Source organism: Furipterus horrens, unplaced genomic scaffold (assembly GCF_987537825.1).
Source record: "Furipterus horrens unplaced genomic scaffold, mFurHor1.1.pri manual_scaffold_11, whole genome shotgun sequence".
Classification (NCBI taxonomy): Eukaryota; Metazoa; Chordata; class Mammalia; order Chiroptera; family Furipteridae; genus Furipterus; species Furipterus horrens.
The window spans coordinates 101333802-101350642 of record NW_028327181.1 but is presented as its reverse complement, the minus strand read 5'-3'; the positions used below and the strand labels follow the sequence as shown (position 1 = coordinate 101350642).

At 61.8% G+C, this 16841-nt stretch overlaps 1 protein-coding gene across 1 annotated transcript; it reads right to left on the bottom strand.

Annotated features, from left to right (window-relative positions):
* Nucleotides 1-641: 641 nt before the first annotated feature.
* METRNL (meteorin like, glial cell differentiation regulator) lies at nucleotides 642-14413 on the bottom strand. Its single transcript, XM_090290585.1, has 4 exons — nucleotides 14024-14413; nucleotides 8616-9001; nucleotides 1890-1949; nucleotides 642-1107 (listed from the first exon to the last, which is right to left on the bottom strand). The coding sequence occupies exons 1-4, from the start codon at nucleotides 14197-14199 to the stop codon at nucleotides 794-796; spliced, it is 936 nt and encodes a 311-aa protein (XP_090146711.1). The 5' UTR covers nucleotides 14200-14413; the 3' UTR covers nucleotides 642-793.
* Between the last annotated feature and the right edge of the window lie 2428 nt (nucleotides 14414-16841).

The following is a 16841-nucleotide window of genomic DNA, read 5'->3' as shown; positions in this document are numbered from 1 at the left end:
CCAGCTGCTGGGGTCCTTGTAAGTGGAGGGAAACTCACACACAGGCAGGCTCCCCACCGGAGCCTCCAGAGGGAGCGCAGGCCTCCCTGGTGGCAGAGGGTCCTGCTGAACCCCAGGCTGCGGTTGTCTGTGACTGGCGCTCCAGGACACTGACTCGTCCTTGAGGCCGTGAGGTCACTAGCCCCGCACAGACCGGCCCTGGGTGTCCAGAGACTAGCTGTGGGTATTTGGGGGAAGTTGGGGTCAAAGGGCAGGAGGAGGGCCAACGGTGTCTCCTGGAGTGTAGGGGTGACAGCGCAGGGGCCCCCAGGAGAAGCCCCCTGGTGCCCAGCCCAGCGCCGCAGACGCACAGTGCCACCCGTCCGATGTGGGTCTGTATTCCCTGAAAGGAGACCGGGTGCAGCCCCAAATGAGCGCAGCTGGCAAAGCACATTCTTTAAAAAGCAAAAACAAGGCAAAAACACAAGTATTTGGCCCCACGAGCCTCCATGGTAAGAAACAACCTGGAGCGGTAGCCGAGCTCCGTGCAAAGCCTGGTGGGGGCCCCCACTGTGCCGGCAGTTGCCCCAAACATCGGCCAGGTGCAACGACTTCAGGTACTTTCAGGAGAACAGCATGAACGGCACACAGAGGCATGGGAGTCTGTTTGCTGTGGACATTTCTTTTTAAAAAAAATATAATAACTTAGTTTGCATTTTACAGCATTTCCAATCAATGGGTCAGGGCTCCCAGACCTCGGGTGTCAGACTCTATGGGAGCACCGGGCGTTCACCCCGATTCGCTCACCCCGCGGTCACTCCACGTCCATCTCGCAGGGGTTCAGCCCCCTCTGCTCGGCGTCCCTGTACATCCGTTGGAAGTCCTCCAGGCGCGGGGCGCAGCCAAGCCGGGCCTCCCCAAAGTGCATGTGTCCAGTGAAGAGGAACTCGCCGCGCCCAGGCTTCACCCCGCACTCCAGCAGTGTAGTGATGCGCCCCCGCCAGCCGCCCCCGGGGGCTGGCCAGAAGACCCTGCTCTTCTGCCGGTAGATCCGGCTCATGTGCAGATGGATGGCAGATTCCTGCTGCTCGGGGGCGTGGGTGACGTTCTGGATGGAGCCGCGGACCACTGCAGAGGGAAGGGGGTGATGCCTGCTGAGCCAGCGGCACACGTCCGCGCTGGCAGTGAGCAGGGCAGAGCGGGAGCAAACCCTGATCTCCGCGTTCCGGAGATTCTCATTAAAGGCGCTGTTCCCGTGTGTGCGTGAGGCTGCTTTGGTGGGCCCCGCGCACGCAGCCCGCTCAGCGGCAGAACTGTTTTCCTACCAAGGGCCAGCCACCCAAGTGGGGAAACAGAAGAAGCGAGCTTGTGCATCAGCTTTTCAAGTTAGGCCAAGAAAAGCAACCACAGTTAAGACACAAGATTTGTATCAAGATCACGCAGGAGGAAGGGGCGGGGAAGGACAGGGCAGAGCAGAAGTGCTTAAACAGGGTCCCGCCCCAAGGGACCCAGAGAGCAGCCTGTCGCTTCACACATAACTGGCCCCCGGCTCAGGGCTCAGCAGGGACCCCAGCTTAGTCCCTGACCTCAGCCCTGTGCCCCGCTGGGGCCTGGAACTCCCATAGTGGCACCTGCAGGGACAGGGCAGGGGCGGGGGGGCAGGTTCTGAGGTGAGGCTACAGACTGATGACCTCAGGTGCAAAGTGGGAAAATGCTCAGGGATCACCTTAAATAGACAGGCATTCCCAGCCCTCTCCCTGGGGTCCTCCCTGGGGCTGCAGCCCCGCTGTGCGGCCCTGTGACCCATGGAGGGGGCACCGCACACGCCCAGTGTCTTCACTGCCTCCTCCCCGCAAAGGTCAGTGCAGGGCGCGGAAGGCTCTCCAGGCCGTGTGGGGGGTGGCACTCACCGAAGTCGCTTGTGCAGACAGCCAAGAGCACCTCTGCGTCGCTGCAGGGACGGCACGGGGCTGCGGGGAGAGAGCGCAGGGGTGGCATCAGGTGGGCCCTGTAGGCGCCCTGACTTCCGGCAGCGGGTATCTGCCCTGTGCCTCTGGGGTCTTGTGTGCGGGCTAGGGGCTGAGGCGGGGGACCGGACGCCCACGGCACAGGACAAGATGAGCCTGTCCCAACCAGAAGGCCCTGGGCTCACGTGAAACCACACGCTTCCTTGCCTGTCACCAACGCAGACCAGCTGCGCTGAGCAAAACCCTACCCCTCACTCCGGCCTCCGCACCCACACCCCGAAATGCCAGGGCTGCCCCTTCCCATACCGCCTGCTCCCCAGGCCCCACCTGCCCCCTTGATTCTACGGGGAGTCAAGACTGCCTGGAAGGACCTACAAAGCCACAACTCAAAGCATCAGTGAACAACAAGGGGCGTCCACCTGCCGTAGCGCTGGGGCCTGCTGAGGTCCCTCCCCCAGACCCCGCCTGGCCTCTAAACACCTCCCAACTGCTTTCAGAGCTGCCCAGTCACAGAGTCCCCTGTGAGACCCCTGCCCTGGTGGGGCTGGCTGCCTCCAGCCAAACAGGCCTCACAGAAATGGCTGTCCCCCCAGCCCTTCCCCCTCCTGCCTCAGGTGCGCACGAAGCCTCAGAAAGGTATTGGGAGGAGGGAGTGGGAGGCAGAAACCCGGGGTTCTGACAACTCCCCCGTGGACCACGCACTCCTTCACTTGACAGCGGATTTGGGAAAATACAATCTATTCCTGGACTCTTACATTGCACATTTCAAGGCCTCTCCCTCACCTATTTCAAGTTTCTAAGTTTTGGCACGAATCCTCCTCAGTAGAAACTTCATCTATGAAATCTCACTGGGACAAGCCTCCCCGGGACCCTCTCACGTTCTAAAGGCCCCGGCATGCGCTGGCCTTGGCCCTCATTGGGCCCAGACCACGCTGATCCTTCCCATCTGCGTTCCTGGCCGGCCGCCCTCGCAGCCTCGGTCACCCGTGCAGTGGCTGCTGGACCCCACAGGGAGCAGCAGTGACTTGGGGGCCTCGGGGCCCAGACAGCAGCACCGAGAGTCCTCCGAGACAAATGTGCCCAGAGCGCGGGGCCCACGCACAGGGTCCCCAGGACGCCCGGGGTGTGCGCGTGTGTCCAGAGCGCTGGTGTGCCATCCTGTCCCCAGCTGTGCAAGGTGTGTCCCCCGGCCCGCCCTCTGCCTGGCTCCTGTGAAGTTATCAGGAGAAGGATCAGCGACAGAACAAGACCAGCCGGCTGGCTGTGCAGAAGCCTGTCCAGCCCAGCTGTGGAGCAGGTGCACCCGGCTCCAGGCCCCACGTCCTCTGCCCCCTGTGGCCTTTTGGCAGGGGTGGACGCCCAGCCTCCAGGCCTCTCCTACAAAAGAGGGGGGCCAGTGGGGGTGGTCCCCCCCCCTTGTTTGCTGGGTCTGATGGAGGCACTGCACAGTGGCCGTGATGGCAAAGGGGCACATGGCACTGCCAGCTCTGAGGGCCTCGTGCTCCCGGTTTCTGTGAGTGTGGGGTGCAGAGCAGCAGTGACCTCCCATCCTGGCCAGCACCCCGTGCCCACAGGATTAGAGGCTCTAGCCCTGACTCGCCTCTGTCCGTGGGGGGTGGCCTCGGCAGCTGTCCCCACAAGAAGGCAGGTCAGGGAGTCAAACCCACCGTGACCGCAGCCCCCCTGTGGGCTCCCCTCAGAGCCAGGTGTGCAGAGCACCAGGCACAGGTGGGTGGGAGGTGAGGGTCCACACAAGCTCTCCAGAAGGAAGTCGCAGGTTCCGAGCCAGGAGGCACCAATCCCCAAGGCAGCCGCCGGGGGCCAAGAGGTGCAGGCCACACGCTGTGGTCACACCCCAGGCCTGGGCGCATGTGACCCAGCCCAGAGCTATGCCCTGTCTGGGGGTCGTGGGCCCTGGGACCTTTGCTGATGGCTGAGGACAGAGGTAGAGACACCCATCCTAGGCACCCTGCCCCGGCTCACTCCCAGCCCGACTGCGGGGGGCACAGGGACGCTGGTGGCCCTGGGAGAAGGCAGCCAGTGGCCTGCAGAGCCTCCCACCAGAAGCCTCAATGAGCTGAGAGCACTGACAGGCGAGCTCATAAAGCGCTACCCTGGAGACTTCCCTCTTATAATTCTGAGCCTTACAAAGCGCAGGTCACCTTTGTGGAAAATCCAGTCTGTGGACGCCAAGAGAAGCAATCTGGAAACAATTATTAACCGGGTCAGGCTTGTAAATGCTGTGGAATGCGCTGCTTTCTGACGCATCCAATCTCGTTTCCTTACGGGGGGAGACTGGGAGGGGGTGGCCAACGGCTGCTTGGAATCCTGGCCCGGGTCTCGCGGACAGGGGAGGGCCGGGGAGTGGACGTCGCAGGAAGATTACTCTGGAATGTGCACAAAATGAACTGAATGAAGGAGAAAATAACAGGGTCAAGGAGACGGGCCACGGGCCACATGGGGACCCAGGTGAGGCCAGCAGGTGCTGGCGGGAGCCAGTCGGGGGTGAGGGGTGCCTTCTGTCAGGGTCTCGGCCCCCGAGGGCTTTGCAGGTGGTCAGACGGACGCCGGTCCTGACGGCCTGCACGAGGAAGGCCGGGTGGACACACATGATCTCCATAGAGAACACCGAGTGTGAGGACACCAACCGGGTCAGCTGGCGACCAGTGGCCGACGCAGCCTTTTAACACGGAGCGAAGAGGAAAGAGAAACCGGAATGTGGTGAGCGTGGCGGAACGAGCCGGAGCCGCCGCCAGTGATCGCACCCGCCCCGGACTCCAGTCCCCAGATGACCCCTCCGGGCCTGTCCTTGCTGCTCCCCAGCGTCTCTCCTGTTCTGCTGTCCCCACCCCCCAACCTTTTCCTCGCCAGGAAAGCCACACCCAGAACGGGCACGGCAAGAAGTCACTGCACACGAATTACAGAGACCAGAGAAGCCGCCGGTGCAGGGCGCCAAGGATCCCAGCAAACAGAAGTGGCTCTCTCCCTCCTTTCCTGTTTCCAGGAAATAGTGAGGTTTTCCTTCACTCCTTCTGAACTCAGCTACTCACCCACCACCCGGGCCCTTGGCGTAGGCCTCTGACCGGCCCCCCAGGGGACGTTCGCCCCCCAGCTCATCAACCAGAGAGGGCTTGAAACGCCATGGGAGGCGAAGCCCAGCAGGCGTGGGGGGCCCAGGCTGCCCGCCCCCTCAGGTGCCGCTGGAGCCTGGGACAGGGGGGATTTCTGGGCCTTCAGTCAGCACAGGGGGTGCGTCCTTCTGCACCTCCAGCCCCCACCTCCAGCCATTGATCTGAAACTCGGCTGCCTCCCCTGTCCTGCTCACGAGGTCGGGGTGGTGCTGTGTCTGGGCACCACACGGAGCCCAGAGCGTGGCTGAGCCTGAGTGGGTGAGCCCCGCCTACATGGCCCCCGATGGGTGAAAAGCCAGACCGGAATCCGGGGCCCCCCTGGGCTGCCCTATGTGAACCGAGGCACAGGGTCTGTCTCTGCACCCCCAGTGCCAGACGGAGCAATGCCCCACCCCCCCACAAGTCCACCAGCCCACTGGGTGATGGGGGCTCCTGGCGGTGCCTGTTTCTGCGCGTGCTGGGACCCCAGGGAGGACAGTCCCCCAACAGCCCAGCCATGTTCCACCACGAGACTTGGCACACGCTCCAGGCGTGGCCTGGAGCCTCATCCATCACAAAGCCACATCTGACCGCTCCTGCCTTCCATTTTCTGCCAGACAGTTTTAGCGCCATGGAAGGAGCGCCCGTGTGACTCAGGTTCCCTGGCGAGGTCCACAGGCGGGGGGTGGGGGGCGGGCACAGGCAGCAGGTCTGACCCTCCTGCTGTGTGGCAGCCAAAACCCAGTGCCCCAGGGCTGGGCCACCCCCACCGCCACCAGCCCTGCCGCTGCGCCTGTCAAGGAGCTGCCCGCCCTCTCCAGCCTCGGCTGCTGGTGTGTCTTGGTTTGTCCGGGAAGCTGGTTACACAGCCCAGTGGCCACGTGGCCAACTCTGGGAGTAAACACTCCCCGCAGCCAGGGCTCCAGCAAGGGAGGCTGCTGCTCTCATCAGCACAGAGGCGCACGTGTGACTCGCAGGTGGGGGTCAGGGGCGCTCACCCCAAGTCCCACCTGGGGGTTGCAGTGCAACTGAGGCCTCCACAGCAGCAGCCAGGGCCGGACAGGAGAGAGCCCGGAGCCGTGCTGCTGCCGAGGGCCCACCTGGCCCGGGACACCAGGGCCTCCAGATGGCCGGCGCCGGCATTCCACATTTCGCACCCATTCCTCAGGCATTAAAGGCTTAGGGGCCCACGCCCTGATGAAAGGCGAGCACCCCAGGGAGCTGGATGCACGGACCTCCCGGATCCCTGCTGGCCCTCGGCCGCGCAGGGGGTGGAGGGGAGTCTGGTGCCAGCTCCCAGCTCCCACAGCCCTGGGTGTCTGAGTCCCTGTCCCAGGATCTGACAGTCACTGCTCCAGATCCCAGCCATGGGGCAGATGGAGCCCTGTGGGCCCAGATGTCCGCAGACACCCCGGCGCCGGGTGGGCCTACGTTGGGGGTGACAAGAGCTCCGGACACTGCCCTCACAGAAGACCTGGCCATCCCCACCAGCTTGCTGTCCAGCCTCGCCCAGCGTGGGAGGTGCAGGGGGCGGCGAGCACAGGCGGGGACTGGACGACCCAGCCCCCTCCCTTGGGTGCCCTCCTTCCTGCAACCCCATAGGGTCCCCAGCCCCACAGGCCCTGACCCCAGGGGGCAGAAGGGGGCCTGAGCACTGGCCCGGGCTCAGAGTCGCCCGGCTGTGAGCAGCAGCTCCGGTCTGTACAGCGACAGTGACCCCTGTGCACTCGCCCTGCGCACTCGCATCCCAGGGCGAAGGAGGGACAAAGCCCCGCCCAGGAGAGGCCCAGCGGCCAATCACCATTCGGTTAGTAAAGGGGATTTTAACAAGTTCCTGCCTCGGCTCCAGGCAGCAGGTACCACCACAGTCAGGACCCGGTGTTACCAGGTTTTGCATCCATTTCGAGTGTGCATCCAGGACCGCTGGAGCAAGGCTGGGGTCCCCCCAGTGAACTCCCCCTCCCCCCTCCCCACTGTGACCAGGACAAAGGCTGTGGTGCTCGAAGTCTGACTCAGATCCTGGGCTCTGCACGACGCTCAGTGCTCCCTCCACCTGGGCAGCAGCACTGGAGGCAGGGCCCCACCCCACCGTCTGACCCTGAGCTCTGTAACGGAGAAGTTGGGTTGAGCGAGAATTGAAGTGTTGGAAACTGATCTGAGCCCAGAGTACAGCACAGTAAAATGTGGATTCACATTCAGGAGGAAATGCTACATTTCAAATCCCAGCAGGTATGCTTTTCCCCAATCAAATCTGAAACGTACAGACTATGTGATTCTTGGGGACGGCCCAGCCCTCAAACCAGGGGTCTCCAACGGACCCGGCTCACCCGTGAGGCCAGGGTGCTGCTGCGCAGGCTCTCCTGTGCTGACACACGGGCCACGGTACCCTCCGGGCTGGGGCGTGCTATCGCTGTGGGGTGTTAACAGCATCCCTGCCTGGCCCCCACCTGACCACCATCCCAGCTGGTCACCAAGGGAACAGCCTTCCTGGAGCTGGCTCCCAGGACAGCCCACGCTCACACCTGGCCCAGGACAGCTTCAGAACCAACACGCACGGCGCAGCCGGAGCCCCACACTGTGCCTCAGCGAGAGCGGGGCCGGGGCCGGGGAGACCCTGGGCGGCTCAGGACGCAAGGGGCATGGCCCACCCTATGTGAGCGGCCTGGCAGCCAAGGGCTCCTCCTGGGTCTCTGCACACGAAGCTCTCTGAGACCAGCCTGCCTCCACCCGGGTCCCTGCCACACCGTCTGCTTTCCTCCAGAGACAGAGGAACGGAAGGCTGCAGCCGACTCGCCCCCTCCAATGTGCACGCACGCACGCTCTCGGCTGCCGAGGGACCCCTGCAGACGACAGCACCTTCACCGAGGGCCCAGCAGCAGGGGGCTCCGGCCCTGCCTGGGTGCCTACTGCAGCACCCTCCGGCACGTTGCTGGAGCCTCCACACGTGGGACCTCTCCGCACACCCACCCACAAAATGCCTCCAGAACCCGGGCCTGGCCCCAGGATTCAGGACATCACTGGCTTGCACCTGGAAAGTGGATCAGCCACAGATCCCACCCGAAACTCAACGTCCCAAGAGCTGCCGCCAGTTCGTGTGTAAAGAGAAAGGCTGGGGCAGTCTGAGTGGAACCAGCACCCACTCAAAGCAGCCACCGCTTGTCGGTGGAAGATGAGCGTACCGGGGAGTGAGGACCTGCCACGGCTCCGACCTGGGGCCGTTCTCAGGGACGCCTGTCACCCTCCACAAACACATGCCTGAGAGACAAATATTCTGCAAAGTCCAAACAAGAACTTTCCAGAACATTAACAATACACCTTACATCCAACACCCGTGATGCCACACAGCTGCCCCCGACCCCCCAGAAGGCCTGTCTGCTGGCGCACGGTCCCCGCGGCCGCCTGTGGGGCTACCTGGGCAGACACACACCTGAGGAGCTTTCACAGAGGCTGTGCTGAGGGGGCAGGAGAAAATCAGAGAAGTCCAGCCAACGAGAAGGACCAGGGCTGGGGAACAGGGGAGGCCAGGGAGCCCGCCCCTCCTCCCCCAGGCTCCACTCACCCGACAGCGCGTGCAGGTCTGACCCGGCGCGCCGGCTGCTCAGCTCGTACAGAAAGCCTGTGGTCTTCCTGCTGATGTCCTGCTGGGGCGTCGCTTCCACAAACAGGCCGCTCTGCTCGAAGCCAAAGCAGCGCACCTGGCCGGGCCCGTGGTCCCCGTCCCGAAACAGCAGCTTCAGCTCTCCAGTTTTCTCCAAATAAATATTGGCCCCCGAAGAGTCCTTGAGGGGCTTGATGCACAGAGTCAGGTGTCGGGAGGGTGAGAAGGTGTTGGGCCGCAGGTTGACGCTGAGAGCCCCGGTCGGGTACATCCACTCCACGGTGCCTGCGGAGCAGCGCAGGTACACCTGCTCCACCTCCTTCCTGTGGGCCTCGTGTGTCAGCCCGCTGTGGGGGGCGGGGGGGGGGACAGAGTCAGCCAGGGCCCCGCCCACTCACCCATCACCTGCACCCTGCGGCCAGGACTTGCTTCTGGCCCCCAGACCCTCCCCACACCTGGACGCTCAGCGTCTGCTGGCCTGCGAGGCTGCCGCAGCAGGTGCCCGAGTCCTCGGGGCTCCCCTGAGTCGGAGAGGTGAGGTTGCCATGCAGGTGAGAACCGAGGAAAGGATGGACTTTCCAAATGTAATCAAGGAAACACGAGGGCACTCTGGCACCAGCTCGAGTTCCAGATGCCCAGTGGGTCCTGTCCCCACTTGCCGTGAAGGACAGGAGCAGACGGTGACAGGAGGCACCAGGGACCCACATGCATAGGTAACTCACTCCAGAGAGTAACTTATGAACCAGCGAGGAATGTTAGTGATTGGGGGCTCGAGGCTGCGCTGAGTTTTCTTTCAGTGCCCCGCCATCAGGCATGAGTGTTTGTATTTCCCTCGGGATGGCGTGACTGCTTTTTCATTCATTTGCAAACCTCAAGACCTTCTGATGAGCATTTTTTTAAAAAGATTTTATTTTTAGAGAGAGGGGAAGGGAGGGAGAAAGAAAGGGAGAGAAACATCGACATGCGAGAGATACATCAATCAGTTGCCTCTCGCATGTCCCCCAACCTGGGACCCAGCCCGCAACCCAGGCAGGTGCCCTGACTGGGAATTGAACCAGTGACCTTTCAGTTTGCAGGCTGGGGCTCAATCCACTGAGCCACACCAGCCAGGGCTGATGACCTATTCGTTAAATTAATTCAAATGTCACTGAAGATATGAAAGGAAGATAAAGGTCCTCCCCAGGGGACAGACACATGAGGGAAAGTGTGGAGAAGCCAGAGGTTAGCGGGCACCTTGTGTTCCCAATGGGAATTTCTAGAGAACCCAGTTCACTCCACTCCTAATAAATGCTGAAGAGGAAGAAATTAAGTGTGCGACACCCTCTGTGCGGCAGATGTCGAGGAAAATCATTACATTGTTTTCAAGAAATTGAAACCATCAAAAACGTTGACGCTTCTTGCCACAGCCCCCAGTTTTAATGTCAACCTCTGCAAACGGTTACGTCAGAGCCACCAAGCAGCCCTGGAACTTGACTTCAGCTAAGCGTTTTATTACATGGAATCAGGTTCTGATCAAATCTCAGACAGGTTCACCCACATTCTTGGGATTTTTAAGTGGAATAAACAAAGCTACCCTCAGAGCCCTTGGCCTGAGCGTGTTACCAGAAACCCTTTCTGCAGAGGAGAAAGCACACGACATATGGTTTGCATTTACTGTTGGTGACTCATGCTCTGGGCCCCAAAAAACCCTCACTTTTCCTACGACGGCCAGCTGCAGGCTGGGGCTGCACAGTCATCCTGCAGACCACATCAGACGGAGGCCTCAGGAGGTGAACCCTCCTAACCCCGCTCCCCACCCCACACGCCCTGGGTCATGAGCAGCTAGCCCGGCCTCAGATGCCTACCAGGGCTGCCACACAGAACAGACTTACAAATTACAGTCCAATAAAACTCGTACAAGCTCATCTGACACATATGCAGGGAGGGGCATAATCATAGTGCTGTGTGAAAAATTAGACTAAATGGTGAGTGGCTGACTCAGATGATTACAGCCAGCTCTGCTCTTACGCAGCCAACACAAACTTCATCATAGTGTCCCTCCTCTCCCGTCTTTAGCCTCAAGGAGCCGCTGGACACTTGCCCCGTGCCCAGTCGCCAATCCTCAGTTCTCTCTCCCACAAAAACCATTCTGTCCAAGGCTTCACCTCTATCTCAGTGGGGCAAGGGGGCGCTCTGGGGGTCAAGGGAGTGAAGAGTCTATACCAGAGGCTTTGGATCCCTTGCTAAGTCACCTTAATACAAATAGTGGAAGGAGAAATAGAGAGGCTCGCCCTCCACCTACATCTCAGGCAGAAGCCGAGGAAGCCCTCCTGGGGACCGCCGGGCAGCCCACAGCTGCCCGGGGGGGGGGGGGGGGCAGACCTGAGTCTGTGGCTGCCGTCTGAAGTCTACATCCATGACCATGTGCATCTTGTGAGAGTGCCTGGCTGTGCTTATCAATAAGCCAATCAACTGAAAGACAACTAGGGACAAAATGAAGGCTCCCCATCACTTCACCCTTTAACCAATGCCCTCACTGGCCACAGGGCAGAGTCTACCCAGCTTCCTAATGCATCAGGACCACCAGAAGTCTCCGGGGCGGTCAACACAGAATGTTCACGCCAAGACAGCTGCATGTGGCATGCCAGACCCCCTGAGGACAAACACCTACTCAGCTCACAGGTCTCTCAGCCTGGGACCCACTGGCTCTTTGAATGACATTAAGGACTCCTGGTGTGTGTGCTCCCCACCAGGAAGCAAGGCCACACAGCTCACCTCCAAGCTTTCAGCAGCTCAGCAAACCTGAAAAAAAACTTCTACTTACAAAAAATGGCTGGAGGTGCAAAAATGCACCATGTCTGAATGGCCACTGATGGTGGCATGTTACAAGAGTCGCATGACATGCTAACTAGGCCAAAAAAAGAGAAGGCAACTGTTTTCTGATGTGATAAAGCTGTAGGATGCAGAGAAAATTTATTCAAGCTTCGGGAAGTCGAAGATTGCTGTGATCGTGGGTTATTTAAACTGAGTTCATGAATTCTTTAAAAAAAAAAAAAAAGTAGGCGAGTCTCATTGCACATGTGGACACACCTGTGGAGCACCTTTATGGCAAAGACAGCAGGTCCCAATTGATAAAGGGACTTTCTGATGTGGCCGGTCAGTGTGGTGGCAGCCCAGCCCACACCCCTCACCCCACAGTCCGGCTCACGTCCTGAATCACCAGAAGGAAACCAGGTCTCGTTCACTAAGTCAGAAATAGTTTCAGGTGAAGCCCCAGGGCAGAGAGAGAGCCCAGGTGTCTGCACCTGCAGCGCCCTGCCCAGAGCAATGGACTTCAGCACCCTCTACTCAGCTGCCTGGAGACACCCAGAGTCGCATTTCAGCCTGTCAACTGTGAGTGGCCAGGGTCATAAAGAGTAACAACCACCCTATCAGGGGATCGGAATCCACGCCTATCAGGCGCACCACCCAGCGCTGTCTGCACGGCTCATGAAAGTCAGAAAGGCTGCAGTGAGCAGGCGGACCAGGCCCCACTCCACAGCAAGTAGCACACTGATCCCTGGGGGCAGCAACTGCAGCTCCAGGGGGCTTGTACTCCTGGCATGCGGCCCGGCCAGCTCCTCTCTGGATCCCCTCCGCCCATGGCTCTGCGGGCCTCCCATATCTTTGGGCTCAGTGGAGGAAGCGGGGGCGTCGGGTACATTAGCAATGACGGGAGGAAAGAGCTGCAAGGAAGTGTCCCTGCCTCTCCAGGTAGATAGAAGGATGCGCTACAGGTGGGACAGTGAAAAGACTCCGCTTCCCACTGCAAACACCTGCCATGGCCAGGAATGGGTGGCCGCTCACCTGCCCTTGCTCACAGCCACCTGCCCTGGGGCTCAGACCCCTCCAGGCGCCTGGAAAGAAAGGGTGTCAGCTCCTCTCTGAAAACTCAGGCTCACGGAATGGGGCTGGGTTACTGCCTTTGATCTGCCGAAGCAGGACACCCCAAGGCCTCAGTCTGGGGGCGCACTGACTCATTCAGCAGAGGCTGCAAAGCAGGGAGCTAATTACCAGCACTGGGAAGGGCAGCCCCAGCAGAGGGTGTCAGTCCGGGGCTCCCCGCCAGCTCGCTGCTGCCACCAGCTTTCTTCAGGCCAACCCTCCACTCTGGGTCCAGGCCCAGCTCCTCCATCCCTGCTCTGCTGTGAGGGAGGGGCAGAGGCCCCAACCTCAGGGGCCCAGGACCTTCACTCACGGAGGGGCGAAAAGGGGGGCAAAGGGCGTCGGGGAATGGCCCGAGTTCACAGAGGACCGTCTGTAAACGCCACTATGACCAGCGGCTGCCCTGCTGACGCGGAGCCCGGCGCCAGCACAGCCCCAACCTTCTGGGAAAACCGTCTTCACTCAAAATAATCCCGCGACAACCCCGCCCCCATCATGGGGTGTCTGCAGGGGGGTCTTCCCATCAGACAAGGCCAGGGGCTTGCCCTGGGGGTCCTGCTCCCGGGACACCGGGACCCAGGACTGCCCAGCCCACAGCGCGTTCAGAGGAGACCCGCATCTCCTGGAGCAAAGTCCTGAATCGGCAACTTCCGCGGCGCAGGACTGGCTTCGCCAACCGCGAACGGCCAGGGCAGCCCAGGGCGCCTTGGGGACGGTGGTTTCTCATCCTGAGTAGCTGTTCCCTCAGGCACCCCCGCCCGCGCTCACTTGTGGCTTGCACTTCTTTCTGCTGGTCACACTTCAGTTTTTCAAAAGGTCCTCGGCTGCCACAGCGGAGGGGCGTGAAGGGGGGTCGCCCAGCCCGGCTCGCGCACTGCCAAGGGCGGCCTGACCTTCAGCGGGCGAGGGCAGGGGGCTCGGCGAGGTCAGCACTCGGCCCTGCGCCCAGGTCTCCGCCCGCACAGACGTGGTCAGCGCTGCAGTCAGCACCAGGGCCCCGCTCCGTCCACCCAAGCCGCTGCCCCCTCCCGCAGACCCGGCCGCCCCTTCGCGCTCGGCCCTGAGCACAGGCCCGGCTCCTCCCGGCCGGGGGCGCGCACCTCCTCGCGGCGGGTAGGAGGCGGGCAGGGGCCGGGCAGGGCGGGAGGACCGAGCCCAGCCCCCGAGGTGGGCGGCCAAGACTCTCTGGGACCCAAGTGGGGACCGGCGCTGCCGAGTGCGGCGCGAGCGGGCTGCCCCGGCCGGGACGGACCCGCAGCGCGTCAGACGCGCCTCCCCCAGGCGTCCTCCCGGCCGCGGAACCGGGACGCCGCGGACTCTTTTGTTCTAGTACCGGGGGCAGAGGCGGCGGGGACGGCGCTCAGCCTGGACAAGGTACCCCCGAGCCCCCGTACGCTGTGCCCGCGGGGAGAGGAAGGAGGGGAGGAGCGCGGACCTGGGACCGGGGTCACGCCGCGCGGACTCACCTCCCCTTCCAGCTGCACAGGTCGCTAGAGTACTGCGCGCCCACGCCGCCCAGCAGCACGGCCAGCAGCACCGCCAGCGGCAGAAGCAGCGGCGGCGGCGGGCCGGGGCCCAGGGAGGGGGGCCGTGGCCACAGCCGCCCCGCGCGCCCCCCGGCCGCCCGTGCCGCGCCCCGCATGCTCTGGCTCCCGCTCGGGGCCGGCCCCGCGTGCGCGCCCACTAAGCAGACTCTTGACACGCACGGCCGGACTCCGAGTCCAGGCGAGTCACGTCGCGCGCCCCACGCGCAGTCGGCGCGGCCGCCCGCCCATAGCGGCCGCTGGAGCCGCTGGAGCCTCTGGAGCCGCGCGGAGCTCTGCGCCCGCCGCCTCCGCCCGGGCTCTGAAGTCGGCGAGTCAGCAGCCCGTGTCCTGGCTCAGCTGGGGGGCGGTGTCCGCCCCGCCGCTCCGCTCCGCCCCGCCGGCCGCCCCGCGCCGGAACCCCGCCCCGCGAGCCGCTGGGCGCTCCCTGCCCTGCGCCCGGCCAGCCCCGCGCGCTCGGGTAGAACGCGGCGGAGACCAGAGCGTGACGCTCCTCGGGAGCACCCAGCACCGGGGGCTCGCGATCCCGGGATCGGTTGGGGCGCCACGCAGAGGAGGGGTCGCGTGGGACGGAAGAAGCGTCCGAGAGACAAGAGGACGTGGCCCGTGTGATGCGGCGGCGCGGGAGAAACCTGAGACCTCAAGTCTGCGCAGACCCCCGCCCAGCGTCCGGCCTGCGGTGGTCGCACAGTGGCGGTGCGGAGGCCCCGTCGTGCAGAATGAGCCGGAATGGCCGCTGGGTCGTTGGCAGTTTTATGTGACTAGTCTGAGCCCATCAGAATCGGCACAAAACCCTCCGCAGAAGTTGAGTGTACTCGGTGGAGGTCCAGACTCCATCCGGTTCTGGGGCCCGTCGGGGAGGGGAGGCCCCCCCGCTGTGGCTGGAGATGTGGCGGACTCGCTTGAGCGTGGGGTGGACCCTGGAGCCCCCACTGCACAGAGTCTCGGGGTTTGCTGGCCCCAAGGCCGCCGCTCCTGCCCGCCACTGCTTCCACTCATTGGTCTGTACCTGGCGGCGCAGGTTCCCACGTGCTCTTGGGGAGGGCGTATATCCTGTGCAGCATCCTGGCCCCTTTACTCTAGATAAGCGATTTTCAACCTTTTCACCTCGTGACACATAAACTAATTACCAAAATTCTGTGACACACCATAAAGCACATTTTTTTGCAGATCTGACAAAAAAAGAGGTATAACGTCAATTTATTCACACCGGATGGCTATTCTCATGTTGGCAGCTGTCTGTCATTTTTTGATTCGACAACCTAAGGAAAGAGAGTTCAGTGGCCCTGACCCCACAGTCAGGTAGTGTGTGTTGTAAACATTCCTGCAGCAGCAGCTGACGGCCCAGCCCGCCCTCCAGGCTCACTGCAGACACTGTCCAGCACCTGTTCTGGAAGGACCCAGCAAGGCGGATACGGTGTGATGAGAGCCATTTCCTTCACCCGGTGGTCACTGGGACCACCAGATGCCTGACATCTAGCCGGGAGGCAGCAGGACAAGCACCCCTGTTCCTACCAGAAGGGCTGATGCCAGGAGTTGGGCCGGTCTGGGTGGGGCCCGGAAGGTGATGGTGAGCATCCCCCTGCAGAGGGAAGGGGCTGGCCTTGCAGGCAGCCACGCTGTGATCACGAAGGCCAGTTTTCCTGCCTGCTCACATTTTCTGGTGTTCATCTAGGCTCGCGCCGGAAATTGACCTGTGTTCACATTTCTATTCCAGCCAAGAAACATTTCAGGAGGAATTTCAAGTGACCTGGGAGGGTGGAGGTGACTTCCTGCTCCTGCTGATTTGTAACGTGCACCTTTGTCTGGCGATTAGAGGCTTGGAGTTCAGGTGGGTTACGGGGACCCCACTCAGAAGAGGCGTGAGTTGGCCGGCACCACACACGGAGGCCCACCCTCAGCAGTGCAGCCCTCGCCCTCGAAGGGGACACTGCTCGGGGCAGCCGTGGAGCTGAGCAGGCCCACCCACCCCGCCGTGGCCTGGGATGGCACTGGTGCTGCCCCGAGACTCACGCGGGGCCTGCGCACCCCTCCCCACACCCTGGGACTGCGGGGCGCCCTGGGCAGAAGGGCTTCAAGAAATGGGCAAAATGAAGCCACCACCCAGAGATGCTGGTCCCTGCAACCACCTCTGTGCCCGATGAGGGTGTCAGTGCAGCCGCGTCCCCTGGCCCCCAGGCCCCGCTGCCCCCGAGGGAGAGACTGAGCGCTACCAGCAACCCGGATGGCTCTTGAGGGTGTTATGCTAAATAAAATAAGTACAAAAAAACCATATGAGTTCACTCATGTGGAATATAAAACAAAAAGTCACAAACAAAACACGCGCGTAGACACAGACAGAATGGCTAACAGGGGGAGGGGTAAATTGGGTGAAGGGTCAAATATAAAGGGGACGCAGGAAAACAATTTATAAAAAATTGTGTATTTGTTCTGACGTGTTTAAACTTAAGTCGCCTCCAAAGTGCTCCCCATTTTATGCAATGCACCTATCGACACGTTTCCCACTGCTCACAGCGGCGTTTGAACTCGTTGATTTTGACGCCTGTTAGTGCTTCTGCCACTTTTTGTTTCACTTCCACGTCGGCAAAGTGTTTCCCTCTGAGGCCATTTTCCATCCAGGGCAACAAAATAAAGTCGCTTGGGGTGAGATCAGGTGAATAGAGAGGGTGGGGCATGGGGGGGTCACACCGTAGTTGGTCAGAAACAGCTGAGCACTCAGCACGATGTGGGCAGGTGCGCC